This window comes from Podarcis cretensis, assembly GCF_951804945.1.
Source record: "Podarcis cretensis genome assembly, chromosome: 9".
In the NCBI taxonomy this organism is placed as follows: domain Eukaryota; kingdom Metazoa; phylum Chordata; class Lepidosauria; order Squamata; family Lacertidae; genus Podarcis; species Podarcis cretensis.
The window spans coordinates 4,404,586-4,420,236 of NC_137178.1; the positions used below are offsets into that span (position 1 = coordinate 4,404,586).

At 47.8% G+C, this 15,651-nt stretch overlaps 1 protein-coding gene and 1 long non-coding RNA gene across 4 annotated transcripts in view; both read right to left on the bottom strand.

Annotated features, from left to right (window-relative positions):
- Window positions 1-15,651, bottom strand: part of LOC307224469 — a 251,115-nt gene that overhangs the window by 191,898 nt on the left and 43,566 nt on the right. The gene's annotated exons all lie outside the window — the stretch shown is intronic.
- FBXO41 (F-box protein 41) overlaps window positions 1-15,651 on the bottom strand; it is a 127,401-nt gene that overhangs the window by 53,476 nt on the left and 58,274 nt on the right. For 2 of the 3 annotated variants that reach the window (XM_079990808.1, XM_079990806.1), the window contains exon 2: window positions 4,540-5,554. In XM_079990808.1, the coding sequence (XP_079846934.1) occupies window positions 4,540-5,285 (746 nt within the window). In that variant the 5' untranslated portion in view covers window positions 5,286-5,554. Of the gene's footprint in view, window positions 1-4,539; window positions 5,555-7,138; window positions 7,183-15,651 lie in introns of those variants that run through there. The other variant, XM_079990807.1, reaches the window with a different exon arrangement.

The following is a 15,651-nucleotide window of genomic DNA, read 5'->3' on the forward strand; positions in this document are numbered from 1 at the left end:
TAAAATAAAGAAATCAAAATCCCTCATTTAGCCTCTGTGCCAGCCAGTGCTGGATTTATGTATAAGTTAAACAAGCTATAGCTTAGGGCCCCACTCTCTTGGCCCCCCCCCCCAAAAAAAATTAAAGAAAAAACAACCTGGATTTACATTTCCAAAATATAAGATAAAAAACAAATAAAATAAAACCTACATACAGCAAGAGTGTTTTGTGTTGTGTAGGCTCCTGTGATGTAAGTCATGGGCCCCACCTGCTAGCCTGCTCCCTAAAATATCACTGGTTTGCTCCTTTCTATATCAATTACTTTGATAAAATACATATTTTGTTATGTGCAAATGGCTTTCGATTCCTATTAGGTCCATCAATTACCATATAGCATATAAAGGTAAAGGTAAAGGTACCCCTGCCTGTACGGGCCAGTTGTGTCCGACTCTAGGGTTGTGCGCCCATCTCACTTAAGAGGCCAGGGGCCAGCGCTGTCCGGAGACACTTCCGGGTCACATGGCCAGCGTGACAAAGCTGCTCTGGCGAGCCAGCACCAGCGCAGCACACGGAAACGCCGTTTACCTTCCCGCTATAAAGCGGTACCTATTTATCTACTTGCACTTAAGTGTGCTTTCGAACTGCTAGGTGGGCAGGAGCTGAGACCGAAAGACGGGAGCTCACCCCGCCGTGGGGATTCGAACCGCCGACCATACGATCGGCAAGTCCTAGGCACTGAGGTTTTACCCACAGCGCCACCCGTGTCCCTACAGCATATATTCAGCACACAAAAACAGTGACAATTTGTTGTTGACAAAGGACAGCTGGACATATAAAGGGCCCCATTACCTTCAGTAGCTTAGAGCCTCATCAAACCCAAATCCAGCCCTGGTGGCTGCTTTAAACTTTTCTTAAAAAGAAAAACTGCTGCCTGTCACCACTCAACTAACCATTGCCCAGGGATGGAGTCTAACTGGGTTTCCCCCCTTGATAGCTGGTTTAAGAAGGTCTTGTTTCTTGTGATATCTAGAAAACTCTCTCATCCTTTACAAGTTTCCAAGAGAGAAGCCAAACCTATAGATGGTGAGGCTACTTGGCGGTCATTCATGACTTATGTCAAAAGAAAACTTGTGGATGTACTTTTCTGCAAAGTAGGATCTTTAGCTGGAACTGATTGTATTTCAGGACATGTTATTATTGACCGCTGTCTTCTCCTTCCCTTAAATCACTATTTATTTTATTTATTTCATAAAATATATATACTCCACTTGAAAAAAAAAAAGAGAGAGCCCCCAAAGCGGTTTACAAAAAATATAAAAACTATAAAAAATTACAACTATACTTATGAAAAGTCAAAATACTAAAACAAATTATCGTAACTCTCTAAGCATCTGGGTAGGATTGTCAACACAAGGATGGCTTTAGCAGGAGATGAAAAGAGGGGCAAGATAGGGGCTCGTCAACCTGGGAAGGTAGCCCAGCTAGGAGAAGGAAAACTCTGAACCTAAAGCTCCATTTATAGCCTCGAGGCTATAAATATTTGTGAGAAAGGCTTTGGGAGTAAACCCTGAGAACAAATCTGTGCCCACTGCCTTGCGGGACATCTTCAGGAGAAGAAAAGGGTAGAAGTGAGCCCTACAGAAGGACAGATCCTGAAGCTGAGGCTCCAAAACTTTGGCTACCTCATGAGAAGAGAAGATTCCCTGGAAAAGACCCTGATGTTGGGAATGATGGAGGGCACAAGGAGAAGGGGACAACAGGGGACAAGGTGGTTGGACAGTGTTCTCGAAGCTACGAACATGAGTTTGACCAAACTGCGGGAGGCAGTGGAAGACAGGAGTGCCTGGCATGCTCTGGTCCAGGGGGTCACGAAGAGCTGGACACAACTAAATGACTAAACAACAACGAGCCCTACAGAAATCTGGAGCGGAGTCCCTAAGGCAGTTGGATGGCGCCTTGTACACCTCCTTCCAGCGACTTCTGCAGCGAAGCTGGTGCCAAACGTCTTGTTCTGCTTTCCTTTGGGCCCCATCAGCATGGCCAAGAGAGGGGTCTTGCCGCCAGGACCTCCACCCACACTGCCCAGGCTTGCGCCATTTTGGTTCTGCAAATGCAGCTGAAAAGAATACAGTGAAGGCACCAGCTGGATCTCAACAGGCAGGGAGTTCCAAAGTCCCTTAGCTACCACGCTCAGTGATTGGGTTCTTACAAATGTGGAACAGGAATCACGTGGCGTTTTGCCGATTGAAGGTGAAACTCGTAGGTAAACTCGCCCCAGCTTATTAAGAGCTTTATATACTAACACCTTGAACCTGGCCCGGTAGCAGATTGGCAACCAAGGCAGATCTCTGAGCACCAGTCATGAACTTATGGACTAGCTGCATGATTTATCTCTCTGCAAAACCCCTTTCTCTGCTCTGCATCATTTTCTAAGTTGTGGACCATATGATGCCAAGCAGGCAAGCCATGGTTCATATCTGTGTCTCTCAAATATTTGTACTACTTTATGTAATATTTTTTAAATTAAAAAACCTCCCTCTGTTTGACTGATTCTAATATTGATTAAAGCCATGGTTTTCCCAGTAGTGATGTATGGAAGTGAGAGCTGGACCATAAAGAAGGCTGATCGCTGATGCTTTTGAATTATGGTGCTGGAGGAGACTCTTGAGAGCCCCATGGACTGCAAGAAGATCAAACCTCTCCATTCTGAAGGAAATCAGCCCTGAATGCTCACTGGAAGGACAGATCCTGAAGCTGAGGCTCCAAGATTTTGGCCACCTCACGAGAAGAGAAGACTCCCTGGAAAAGACCCTGATGTTGGGAAAGACGGAGGGCACAAGGAGAAGGGGACGACAGAGGACGAGATGGCGGGACGGTGTTCTCGAAGCTACCAACATGAGTTTGACCAAACTGGGGGAGGCAATGGAAGACAGGAGTGCCTGGCGTGCTCTGGTCCATGGCGTCACAAAGAGTCGGACACGACTAAACGACTAAACAACAACAATATTGATTGTGTATTACTCTTCTATTGAACAGGTTTTTATTACATAAGCATGCTTTTATGCTCCACAGGTTAATTTTGAGAAGTGGTGTCAAATGTTACCTTCCTGCCTTGCGGCATCCTTTAACACAGGGGTGACTAACCTTTTATATTGGCTCAAGGCTCTACATTCAGAGAGAGCCTAGTAAGCAGGATTAATCCAGGTAAAACCATTAGTCCATGCTTCTTCTGTTTCCTTTGAATAGTCCAGTGGTTGGCAAGCTTTATCAGCCAATGGCTGGGTCACCTCCATGAAGATCGTCCGTGGGCTGGACTGGCGCAAAGCGATGCTGGAAATAGCTTCTGCGCATGCCCAGACGCCAAAAATTATGCCTGTGCAGAGGCAGCTTTCGGAGTCTGGACATGTGCAGACACGATTTCTGGTGCCCCTTGGCAAGTCCCCGTGCCACGCCGATTTAGCGCGGCACACAGGGGACTCGCCGAACGGGCAGCTCGGTTCAGGGGTGGCTCGTGGGCCAGCAAAATGGTCTTCGTGGGCCACATCTGGCCCATGGGCCTCATGTTGCCAATCCCTGGAGTAGTCCAACAACATTTGGAGGGCACATCATCTGGGTTGGGAAAGGCTGGAAGGGACAATCTTGGGCTGACTGGACAAATCTGGTGCAAAGCAACTTCTGCTATTACTCTGTGTCCATGCCCCCTCCTCCCCTCCTTCCCTCCCTCCCTCCCACCTTCCTTCCTTCCTTCCTTCCGTTGGGAGTGAGCCAGCAGTAAATCACACCATGCCAGTTGGAGTTAACTTTTTTTCAGTACAATCAGGATCCGCACAGGAATGTCAGAGTAATGAGCGCAGCAACTCATCTTCAGAAGGTCTGGCACCCTTGAGTCAGTTGCTGAGACTGAAGGTCCTCACCTCCCCACGGCCATCTATGTTTCCAAGGTTTTCCCCAAGCAATCTGAGACTGTGCCTGTGTGCAGCCAATCTCTCCTCCGCCCTTTTCATGCCTCTTCTGGTTCTGGGAGACCGGGGGGGTGGGGTGGGGTGGGGATCTGGTCACAGCAGGAGGAGGAAATACCTGTGACTCTTCATCTGCCTGACTCATCTCTGCTTCTTGACCTGTCTCCTCCTCCTCTCCTGCTTCAGCTTCTACTTCTGATTCCAGACTTCTCTCTGCCACAGACTCTCCCCGCTCACTAAGCCCTGTTACCTCTTCAGCTTCTGACACCTCCTCTTCCCAGTCTTCTCCCTCTGACCACTCACTGTCGTCCCACCACCTTTCCCCGGGCTCTGAGCCTTCTTCCCTTGGTGGCCCCCCAACTGTTTCTTCCCACCACTCTTCTGCATCCAACCAGTCCAGGACTCCTCCCTCCCCACTTCCCTTCCTGTGTTTAAACCTCTGCCTTCCTCAATGCTGCTCCCATTTTTCTTTGCCACTATCGGCAAAATCAGAAGACGGGGTGAAGGAAGACGGATCAGGCCCGTGGGCCTCAGGTTCAAACCCACCCCCTCACCCCCCACTTTAGCAGACCCCCTGACACCACAGAAACCATCACTCACTGTTGTTTGCGGCTCAGCTCCTGCTCCTTCTGCACCAGGTCTTGCTTGAGGGAGGCCAGCATCTCCACGCTGACGTCCACCTGGCGGGACAGCTCCACGGCCCTCTCCTCCAGCTCCTGCTTCTCCCGGCTGAGCCGGATGCTCTCCTGCTTGGCCTTCTCCAGCTCCGAGCTCTTGCGGTCCAGCTCCACCTGGAGCCGGCCGACTTGGGAGGCGATCTTCTGCTCCACTTCCTCGGTCAGCTTCTCCAGCCGCTTGTCCACCTCCAGCTTCTCAAAGGCCCGGATCTTGAGGCGGGTCAGGCCTTCTTCATAGGCCGCGTCGACGGCAGCCACCGCGGCAGCCGTGGCGGCAGGAGGCGTGGTGGCCGAGGTCATGGCCTTGCGGGTGAAGATCTCAGTCAGGGGGATCTCGATCTCGTGGACGTAGCGGGATGCGGCGGGCGAGGAGGACGGGTCCAGCTCCTCGGTGGTGGTGGTGGCAATGAGGTCGCAGGTGAAGCGCTGCTCCTTGCCCTGGAAGGAGGTGCTCTCAAAGATGTCCCGGCGGGCTGCGGGCGTCAGGAGGGTGGTGTCGGATGCCAGGGGGAAAACGGTGGCATCGCAGATGCTGTTGGTTTTGGAGAGGACATAGAGGGTCTCGTAGGTGTGGTTGTACTCCAGGTGTGCCCGCAGGGAGGACAGGCTCCGGAATCGCTTGTGTTCCCCGCAACGCGGACAGCGGTAGGGCAGGTCCAGCGAGGCCATCCCTCAGCCCGAGCCACGCTCCTGGCCACGCAGCCCTCCTCCGCAGGAATCCAGCTGCCGGGCCCCTGTCATGGTGCAGGCATGCGGGCAGCAGGAGGAGCGGGGCAGGAGTAGCAGTGGGGAAGGGGGCACGGTGGGGCGGGCGGCCAGTTCCACAAGGTCATTGCTGGTTAGGGGCAGGCTGGCAAAGGCGTGGAGGGTGAGAATCCCAGAGAGTGACCCAGAGAGGCTGCAGGAGGTCTGGTCAGCATCGGGCACAGCGGGCAGCACTGGAAGAGAGAAGAAAGTCAGCATTTCCTTGTTCCCTGCCCTGAGTCTTCTGAGACTGCCCTCTCCCCACCTGTCCTTGCCAACTGTGAATCTATGGTTGTCAGGGAATGGTCTGAAGATGAGGACTGGGGAATGCATTCTATGACAGACTAGCTTCTCTCCTCCGATGGAGAGCTGGAGGGGGGAGAGTCGCCTCCCCTGTCCACAGCATGTTCAGAAGCAGAGAGAGAGAGAGAGAGAGAGAGAGAGAGAGAGCCGAACAGCTTAGGGAGGAGTTGCCCAGTTTTGATATAGTGACAACATAACCAGAATGGAGGGGGCAGCTAGTTGAGATGTCTCTCGAGAGCGTGGGGAACACCCCCCCTCTCACCAAGGACTCAGAGGTCCAAACGTATCAGAGAGCAAAGGAGTCAGAGGGAGGGAGGAACTTCCCGTTGGCACTGAAAAGGGTTGTGGAAGGTGGAAGGAGGATTTAGAGTAGCCAACTGCCCTCATTGCAGAGAGCTGCATATTTGTGTTCACAACGTGATGCTATAATAAAAAGACTAGAACTCTATCAACTGCCTGTTAATTCTTATCTGTGAAGTTACCGAAGGGAGGGGAGGACTCTCCATGCCTGACAATGGTGGATCTTGGGAAGATCAGGGGAGTCTGCTGGATGAGACCCCTGGCAGGGTTGCCATACATCTGGAATTTCCCTGACGTAGCCAGGATTCGACCGTCAGATACAGTGTCCGGGCAGAAATTGCTGAAATGTCTGTTTGAAATATGGCAACCCTAGCCAATGGCCCACCTAGACCAGCAGTCTCTTCTCACTGTGGGCCACAGAGGAAAACCGTCAAACACGGCCTGAGAACATGAGAAACACTCTTCTGTCCTGCAGTTCCCAGAAACATTGCTGCCTCTGTGGTGTTTGTATGGAGCCCCTGGTCGTCTCATAGACTATTGGCCCATACACCACTCATCCGCTGCCACCAGCCAGGTCCTCCCTGGTAAAATCACTTCAGTCTCAGTGAGGTTCTCAAGTAAATAAAGAAGAGTGTATTTTATTTCAGACACAAACAAACTTTTACGGCATTCCAAATGTTGTTACTCTTTACCTTCTAAGTCTTATTTTATCCTGTCTCTAGCTCTTCTGTTGAAATTCTTTATTGTCACTTGTACAACTTATATACAGTGAGATTACTCGAGCACCCCCCACTCAGCTCTCTTAGTCTTAATTCCCCTTGTTTACTGACACACACACACACCAAACCCAAAAGTCAGTTGCCCTGTTGTTATCTTTTCCTTCAGCAGCCTAACAGCCCACGGATAGAAGCTGTTCTTTACCCTGTTGGTGCGACTAATCATGCTTCTATACCTTCTGCCCGAGGGCAGGAGATCAAGAAAGTGCCGGCCAGGGTGTGAATCATCCCCGAGAATTTTCCTCACTCTCCTGAGGCAATGTTCTTCCGCTATTTCATCCAGCGGATTCACGGGACAGCCCATAGTATCTTGTGCTGTGTTCACCACCCTTTGTAGGCACTTCCTATCAGATGATGTCAAACCAGTGTACCACACCCTGATGCAGTATGAAAGGACACTTTCTATTGTGGACCGGTAGAAGGAGATCATCACACAAGAACCAACTGCACTGTCTCTCTGTTCCCAACTGCCTTTCCCAACCAACCAACCCACTAAAACCACCCAACTATCCACACCCAAACCTTGGGCCAAACCCTTTTATAAACAGGTAGGCTCCACCTCCAGCTTTCCTATTGGTCTACATATTAACCCTTTCTCTCCCCCTGTACAGACATTTTCAAATGAACGGGCAAGAGCCACAGCCTCTGACAGCAACGGCAGGGCGTATCCCTCCTGACTAGTAAGCATCAATAGCCTTCTCTCCTTCCACGAATGTGTCTAATTCTCTTTGAAGCCATCTTGGTTTCTCTGCCTCTTGTGGCAGGGAGTTCCGTAGAGTAACTCTGGAACTGGCTAGCTGGACAAATCTGGAAGATTCTTTTTGTCTCCCTTTCTGGTCTTCCCAATCTTCCACTTAGCTCCTGTGAATTACTTTTAAGACCTTACGAACGTTCGCCTGCGCCCTAGTGCAAATTTCTCCTAATATACACGTATCCGTATGCCGATTTGCCTAACCTTCACATTTGTGCCATGCTTTCTCCCCGTATAACATGCATTATACGACATTTTTGCAAATGCATGCAGTGTGAGAATGCTTTCCCCCAAAATTTTTGGTTGGAGAGCAGAGTTACAAAATTCAAGGAATTGCTCTTTTGAAAGAGTGCCTGGGTTGTCAGTTTGCGTATCGCTTCCCAACGTGAGAATGAGGCAGGTCCTTCTGAATACCATGAACTGAAGCAAATTTCTCCTCCATCCTTCACTGGGGAAAAGCAGAATGGAAAGAGCTCCCTGCTTTTAACCACAATGCAATTACTGCAAAGCCAACGCAGTAAACAGAAGAGCCTGCCTCTCTCAAGTCATGTACAGTGAGGCCAGATCTTCTCCCTGTTGCTGTCAAAGTAAGCAGGATTATCAGCGCTGACCTGTGAGCTGAGGAACCTGACGGGAATGGCAAAGAGGCGAGGGACGAGGGAAGGATGCCAAGCAAAAGCTGCAAGCCCTTTCCTTCCCAGACCTCAGACAGCTGAGCTGGCCTCCGTCGCAAGGTAAGCATGTCAAGCATACAGCACAGATCAATCATTATTCCTTCCTGTTTGTTTTTCAATATTCCTGGAAGTAGTAGCCAAGCTCTGCTGGACATAAGAATAGCCTGCAGGGTCAGGCCAATGGCCTGGGACCCACATACCTATGGGACCGCCTCTCCTGGTATGCCCCGCGGAGGACCTTAAGGTCCACAAATAACAACACTTTGGAGGTCCCGAGCCTCAAGGAGGTTAGATTGGTTTCACCTAGGGCCAGGGCCTTTTCAGCACTGGCCCCGACTTGGTAGAATGCTCTGTCACAAGAGACCAGGGCCCTGCGGGACTTGACATCTTTCCACAGGGCCTGCAAGACAGAGCTGTTCCGCCTGGCCTTTGGTTTGGACTCAGTCTGACCCTTCTGTTTCCCTCCCCTTATGGTCTTGATTTACCAGCTACTTTAAAACGGGGCTGCATTTTAAATTGCATTTTATTTCATTTTTTAAAAATAATATTTATTAATTAAATAATATTTATTTTTTAAATAATATTTATTTTTCAATTGCATTTTAACCTGTATTTTAAATTGGTTCACCCCCTCTCTTCCCCCCCTTTGTTTTTACTGTGATTTTATTAGTATTAGCCGCCCTGAGCCCGGCTCTGGTCGGGGAGGGCGGGGTATAAATTATTATTATTATTATTATTATTATTATTATTATTATTATTTAGTCCAGCATCCTGTTCTCACTGTAGCTGCCCAGATGCCCATGATGTCAGAAAAAAAGCACAATAGCATCTCTCTCCCTTCCTGGGGTTTCCAGCAGCTGGAACTGAGAAGCGTTGTGGAGGCAGAGCAGAATCACCCTAGCTAGTAGCCATCAATAGCCCCCATGAATTTGTCTAGGTGGCCATCTTGTAGCAGTGAGTTCCGTAGTATCTTCCTTGTATCTGTCCCGAATCTTCCAACATTCAGGAATTCTGTTGCAGTCTGAGCTTCAGCCCCACAGTGCAACGGAGTCCCCCTGTTTTACCGCCCGCCCCACAAGGCTCAGCCTAGCCCTGAGTGGTGGGATGGAGTGCAATTCATCATGACTGGGGCAACAAACTGCCAATCCCTGTTCTGCCCTGCCCATAGCTCTCCTGTTGACAGGCACCGGATCAATGAAAACCAGGGGTCAGCAAACTTTTCCAGCAGGGGTCCGCTCCACTGTCCCTCAGACCTTGTGGGGGGCCGGACTATATTTTTTTGGGGGGTGTGTGTGGAATGAACGAATTCCTATGCCCCACAAATAACCCAGATGCATTTTAAATAAAAGCACATGTAAAAACACCAGGCAGGCCCCACAAATAACCCAGAGATGCATTTTAAATAAAAGGACACATTCTACTCATCTAAAAACACACTGATTCCGGGACCATCTATGGGCCGGATTTAGAAGGCGATTGGGCCGGATCCGGCCCCTGGGCCTTAGTTTGCCTACCCATGATGAAAACCATTTGCATTTTATTCCTCTCTCTATCTTGCAAGGCGGATTGAAGCACAAACTTGGCTTCATTTTAAAAATTCCGCCCTTGTTTCCCTTAGTTTATCCATAACCGAGTCAGGTTTTCAAACTGGCTTCCTGAAATATGCTGTTCACGGGTTTGCTTTCCTTTAAAAAAAGAAAAGAAAAAACAGGCAATGCTGTCATCCGCTATTTCAATACTTAATCACCGTTTTAATCATGCTACAAGATCGTCCCACCCACTTAAGGAAACCGCAAAGCTTTGAGCCATTGATAGTTAAAGAAGCGATGGACTGCAAAAGGTCTGTTATAAATTAAGTGATCTGTTTATTGGACTTTAAAAAGAACAGCTCCATTTTAGGGCTGAAAACAACCCATAAAACCCCAAGGATAGGCAAAGAAATCCCAGCTACCAATATTACACCCATCAGGATATAACCAAGAAGTCCTGCAGTATAGCTTATATAATTGAATGCAAAAAATCAGGATGTTGTATCCTGTAGTCAGGTAAAACTACAACCAACCCACACATGTGTTGCAGAGACCAAGGGTGGGTGGTTTTGACAAAATCTGGAGCAACACTTTAATTCTGGGCGCTGCAACTTGTTGGAGGCATCAGGAAGAGCTACAGAGATGCCAAGAGATCCAACAATGTTAGCAAAAAGAGGCTGCCCTTGAGACTGACCCAGAAACTCCAGCGGGTGCAGAATGCTGCGGCGAGACTCCTTATGGGGTCTTCGCTGCAAGATCACATTCACCCGGTGCTATACCAGCTGCACTGGCTCCTGGTGGAGTACAGGATCAGGTTTAAGGTGCTGGTTTTAACCTTTAAAGCCCTATACGGCCTAGGACCCTCGTACCTACGGGACCGCCTCTCCTGGTATGTCCCACAGAGGAACTTACAGTCTGCAAATAAAAACATCTTGAAGATCCCAGGCCACAGAGAGGTTAGGCTGGCCTCAACTAGAGCCAGGGCCTTTTCGGCCGCGGCTCCAATCTGGTGGAACGCTCTGTCACAAGAGACTAGGGCCCTGCGGGACCTGATATCTTTCCGCAGGGCCTGCAAGACAGAGCTGTTCCACCAGGCCTTTGGTCAGGGCACAGCCTGACCCCCCTCCTCTGGCAATCTGCACAGAATTTTTCTAATTGGTTGCCATCAATTTGATTTTAATTAATTTTTATAATGAAATGTTTTTAGAATCGTTGGATTATTTTGATTGTTGTTAGCCGCCCTGAGCCCAGCTTCAGCTGGGGAGGGCGGGATATAAATAAAATTTATTATTATTATTATTATTATTATTATTATTATTAAAATGTGCCTGACAAAAACACACCGTGTGACCACAGCCGGGAGGGCAGTACAAGCATAAGGACACAAGAAGACCCACTGGATCAGGCCAGTGGTCCATCTAGTCTAGTATCCTGTCTCACAGCGGCCAACCAGATGCCTGTTGAAGGCCAGCAAGCAGGATTCGAACACAAGACCATCCTGTGATTTCCAGGAACTGGTCTTGAGAAGCATTGCTGCTCCCACTGTGGACAGTATCCAAACCAACCCCTGTGTGGCAAAGAGAGCGTCAACAACGTCTAGGCAACACGATGACCATAGACATACATAATAGACAATCTTTATAGAAGCTGGGTTTATATGTTTCTCAAAAAATATTGTTAATAGCAGTGACTACATTATTACCACTGTTCAACAGCATTTGGTATTTTCATTTACATACATTCATTCGAAATAAGATGGGGTATGTACTCTTTTTCATTTCTGTTTGTATTATAGTTTATAACTTTTGTAAAGTGATATGTGCATGCAGTCTGTAAAATTTTATTTTCAGTTTATGAAGCAATTCTATATCCACCCACCATGCTGACGAAGAATTTTATGAAACAGTAGTCAATATCCGGAATCACTGTTCAGTATTGGACATCATATCTGCTGAATACACATATAAGCTTCACAGCTTATATTTCATGATACAGAGTTTGGTACCTCGCTTCATTTAAAGACTTTCAGAGACTTTGAGACTCAAGATTTCATTTTGAACTTTTTATGCTTTGAAGGAATTCTATAAAGATTGTCTATTACGTATGTATATGGTCATCGTGTTGCCTAGACGTTGTTGACGCTCCCACTGTGGAGGCAGAACATAGACCTGGCTAGTAGCCATCAACAGCCCTCTCCTCCTCCATGAATTTGTCTCTTCCTCTTTTAAAGCCACCCAAGTTGGTACCATCACTGCTTCCAGTGGCAGGGAGTTCCGTACTTTAACTGTGTGCTGCCTGATGAAGAACTTCCTGATATATGTCCTGACTCTCCCGGCACTCAGCATCCTTGAACGTCCATGAGATCTAATGTTGTGACTCTCCTTCCTCGGAGGTTTTTTTAATAATAATAATAAATATTAATTTTTTATTTATACCCCGCCCTTCCCGGTTCAGAAAACCGGGCTCAGGGTGGCTAACAACAAATTTAAAACACTTAATTGATGCAACAAAAAAACAGCATAAAGTACAGTATAAAACGTGAATAACAATAAATTCAGAATTCAAAAATCAATTTAGGGGAAAATCCATCCAATAAACATTAGATGATCACCAGGGCTAGCTGGCTAAATTAGTCCTATTTGGGCCAGTGAGGAGACCAGGGGAGAATTAGCTGTGGGATCTCAGAGCGGGTAATCTTCATAAAAAGGGGAGGGGGAGGAAAGGAAGGGGAATAAAAGATCAGGCTGAATTCAAGTTGAAAGCCAGGCGGAATAGTTCTGTCTTACAGGCCCTGTGGGAGGAGGTTAAATCCTGCAGGGCCCTGGTCTCATGGGACAGAGCATGCCACCAGGTCGGAGCCATCACTGGTGGAGGATAATCTGACTTCCTTAGGGCCTGGGACCTCTAAACTATCATTAAAAACTCTGTTTTTAAGCAGAGGTTAGATGGTGGTCTGTCATGGATGCTTTAGCTGAGATTCCTGCATTGCCAGGGGTTGAGTCACATGACCATTGGGGTCCCTTCCAACTCTACAATTCTATGGGGGAGAAATTTTTTTGTTCCTCCACCTCCTCTACATCGTACACCATTTTACACACCTCTATCAAGCCTTCCCCCACCAATTGCCTTTCCCCCAAGGTAGGGATGTGTATTCATTTTAGTATTACAGAGGAGTATCTCCACTTACTGGAGAGGGAAAGGTGTGTAGGATTGGGGCAGAATCAATCTTTATGGCCACTAATCACCATGCAGAGCCTTCCAAACTAACAAAGCACTCAAAATCCTTCACTTCTTCCCATTTGCAGCAACCATTAGTTTCGCTAATGTGCATTTCTGCGTTCAAAACGCAGCCTGGGAGCTACTTCTCAGACCGCAAACCCCAAAGGCCTTCTGCAAACAAACCTTTAACTGGTCTCCAAGCTAAAACAGGAGCAGGGAAGATGGGCTTCTCCAGCAAGGGAACTCATCAAGGAATAATAATGATCTGTTAACATCCAAACTATGGATTCCCTTGGCTGTTTTTCTGTTATATCGGGTCGGCAACCTCAGGCCTGTGGACAAACTGTGTCCCCACCCCAGACCCATCTGCTGGGCCCTTGGGGCTATCACAGCCCTCACGGCCCCTGCCCCAGACCCTCCTCCTGTCCTGGCTGGAAAAAAAACCACAAAATGCAGAAGTGCCTCTGGCTTACCTGGAGGATAGAGGTGTGTTCTGTAGGTATAAAGCTTTCAGAATAAACATTTCCTTGTACCATGCCGAATTTTCTACCAGTAAGAAATACAGTGGTTCCTCGCAAGACGAAATTAATTCGTTCCGCGAGTCTCTTCGTCTTGCGGTTTTTTCGTCTTGCGAAGCAGGGCTATTAACAGCTTAACGGATTAGCGCTATTAGCGGCTTAGCGGCTTAGAAAAAGGGGGGGAGGGGAAAAACTCGTAAGAACTCGCCCGACGTTTCATCTTGCGAAGCAAGCCCATAGGGAAATTCGTCTTGTGAAGCACCTCAAAAGACGGAAAACTCTTTCGTCTAGCGAGTTTTTCGTCTTGCGAGGCATTCGTTTTGCTTCACCACTGTACATCGGAAAACGCAGCTAGGATTGGCCTCGGTACCGCTGGAGGCTCTCGCTCTCATTTTGAAAAGGTATTGATCCATATTCCGCAAATAATAAAACTTTAGATGCTATACTACACTGCACTGAAATGTTTCTTTGATTGTCCTTGAATCTCACCACCACAGTTGTCGCCCTCTCCTGCCCCACCACACCCTCTGAGAACCACTGGTTTGGGTCAGAGCTTTCCAAACTTTTCATGTTGGCGACGGGCTTTTTAGACGTGCGTCATTTTGCAACGCATTAATTCAGTTTTACTAGCAAACCAGAGGTTTAAACCGGCCCCTTTCCAGTCCTGGGAAGAGTGCAGGTTTGTGCAACAAACCTACATACACACTCAGGGGCGAACGAAGGCGTTGTGACACCCAGGGCGAGACGTCACTATGTACAGCGCATGTGCGGCGTCACTACAACATCTGGCGATGGACACCAACAGCAAGCAGAGGAATCGGGAAGATGTTAGCACACACAACCTCATGCCAGTGTGGAAGCTACTGTGAGCTGTCAGCTGTGTAACATGAAGTAATGCATGTTCTTTGTACTTTTGTCCATTTACTGTATTTATTTCCCCCGATTTGAACTATAAAATGGTGATTTTCTTAAGTCAAAATTAGAGTACCCCTAAACATTTTTAAAGGGGGGGGGAGCACTGGATTCAAAAAAAAAGGAAAAAGATTCTGACTCAACATCAGGAAGGACTTTGGGAGGGTAAGACCCTCGGAAGGTAGTGCAGGGCTGGATTGGGGCCAATGTGTGCAGTTCCAAGTGCAAAATTGAGAAGACCCATAATAGAGATCGATTTGGGGATGCCGAATTTTTGCCTTATAAAGGGTGCCATATTATGAAAGGTTATCAAAGTCTGCCCTTGTGTGGTGGACACCCGTTTGCTAGATGGGCATCTGCCAAGGAATCTTTAGCTGTGATTCCTGCACTGCGGGTGTCACCCTAGATCAGCGGATCTCAACCTGTGGGTCCCCAGATGTTGTTGGACTACAACTCCCATCATCCCTGAGCTCTGGCCTTGCTAGATAGGGGTGGTGGGAGTTGTGGTTCAACAAGATCTGGAGACCCACAGGTTGAGAAAGGCTACCCTAGAAGATCCTCGCGGGGATCCTTTCAACTCAACAATTCAATGGTACTCTAAACTGACTTTAAATACGTTGGAGTTCTTGTTATTAAATATACCAAGAAAAAAGCACACCAAGAACTCGGGCCAATGTAACTTTCAGTAGTGGGAATGGTCCTTTCCTTGCAGATCAATAGTCAATTGTAACAAAAACTAATCCAAAAGTAAACTAATTCAAAAGTGTGTATTCTGACAAGAATTACAAACTCAAATAGAGATTACAAACTCAAACTCATGAGGATCTATATATATGTGTATGTGTGTGTATGTGTGTATAACACAATAATTCGTTACAGAATTAGAGATAAGAATTTATGAGTAGAAATAAGTTCATGTTAGTCCATAGTCAGATTCGACGTGAAGGTCTTAGTTGCAATCATTGAGCAGAAGTCAATTATGGATCAGAAACCAGGACTCTGTATATTAATTCAGAGTAATGCTCCATACAACCAGGGTTTGTCTACTGTAAAGGTAAAGGGACCCCTGACCATTAGGTCCAGTCGTGGCCAACTCTGGAGTTGTGGTGCTCATCTCGCTTTACAGGCCAAGGGAGCTGGCGTACAGCTTCCGGGTCATGTGGCCAGCATGACTAGGCCGCTTCTGGCGAACCAGAGCAGCGCACGGAAATGCCGTTTACCTTCCCTCCGGAGTGGTACCTATTTATCTACTTGCACTTTGACATGCTTTCGAACTGCTAGGTTGGCAGGAGCAGGGATCGAGCAAACG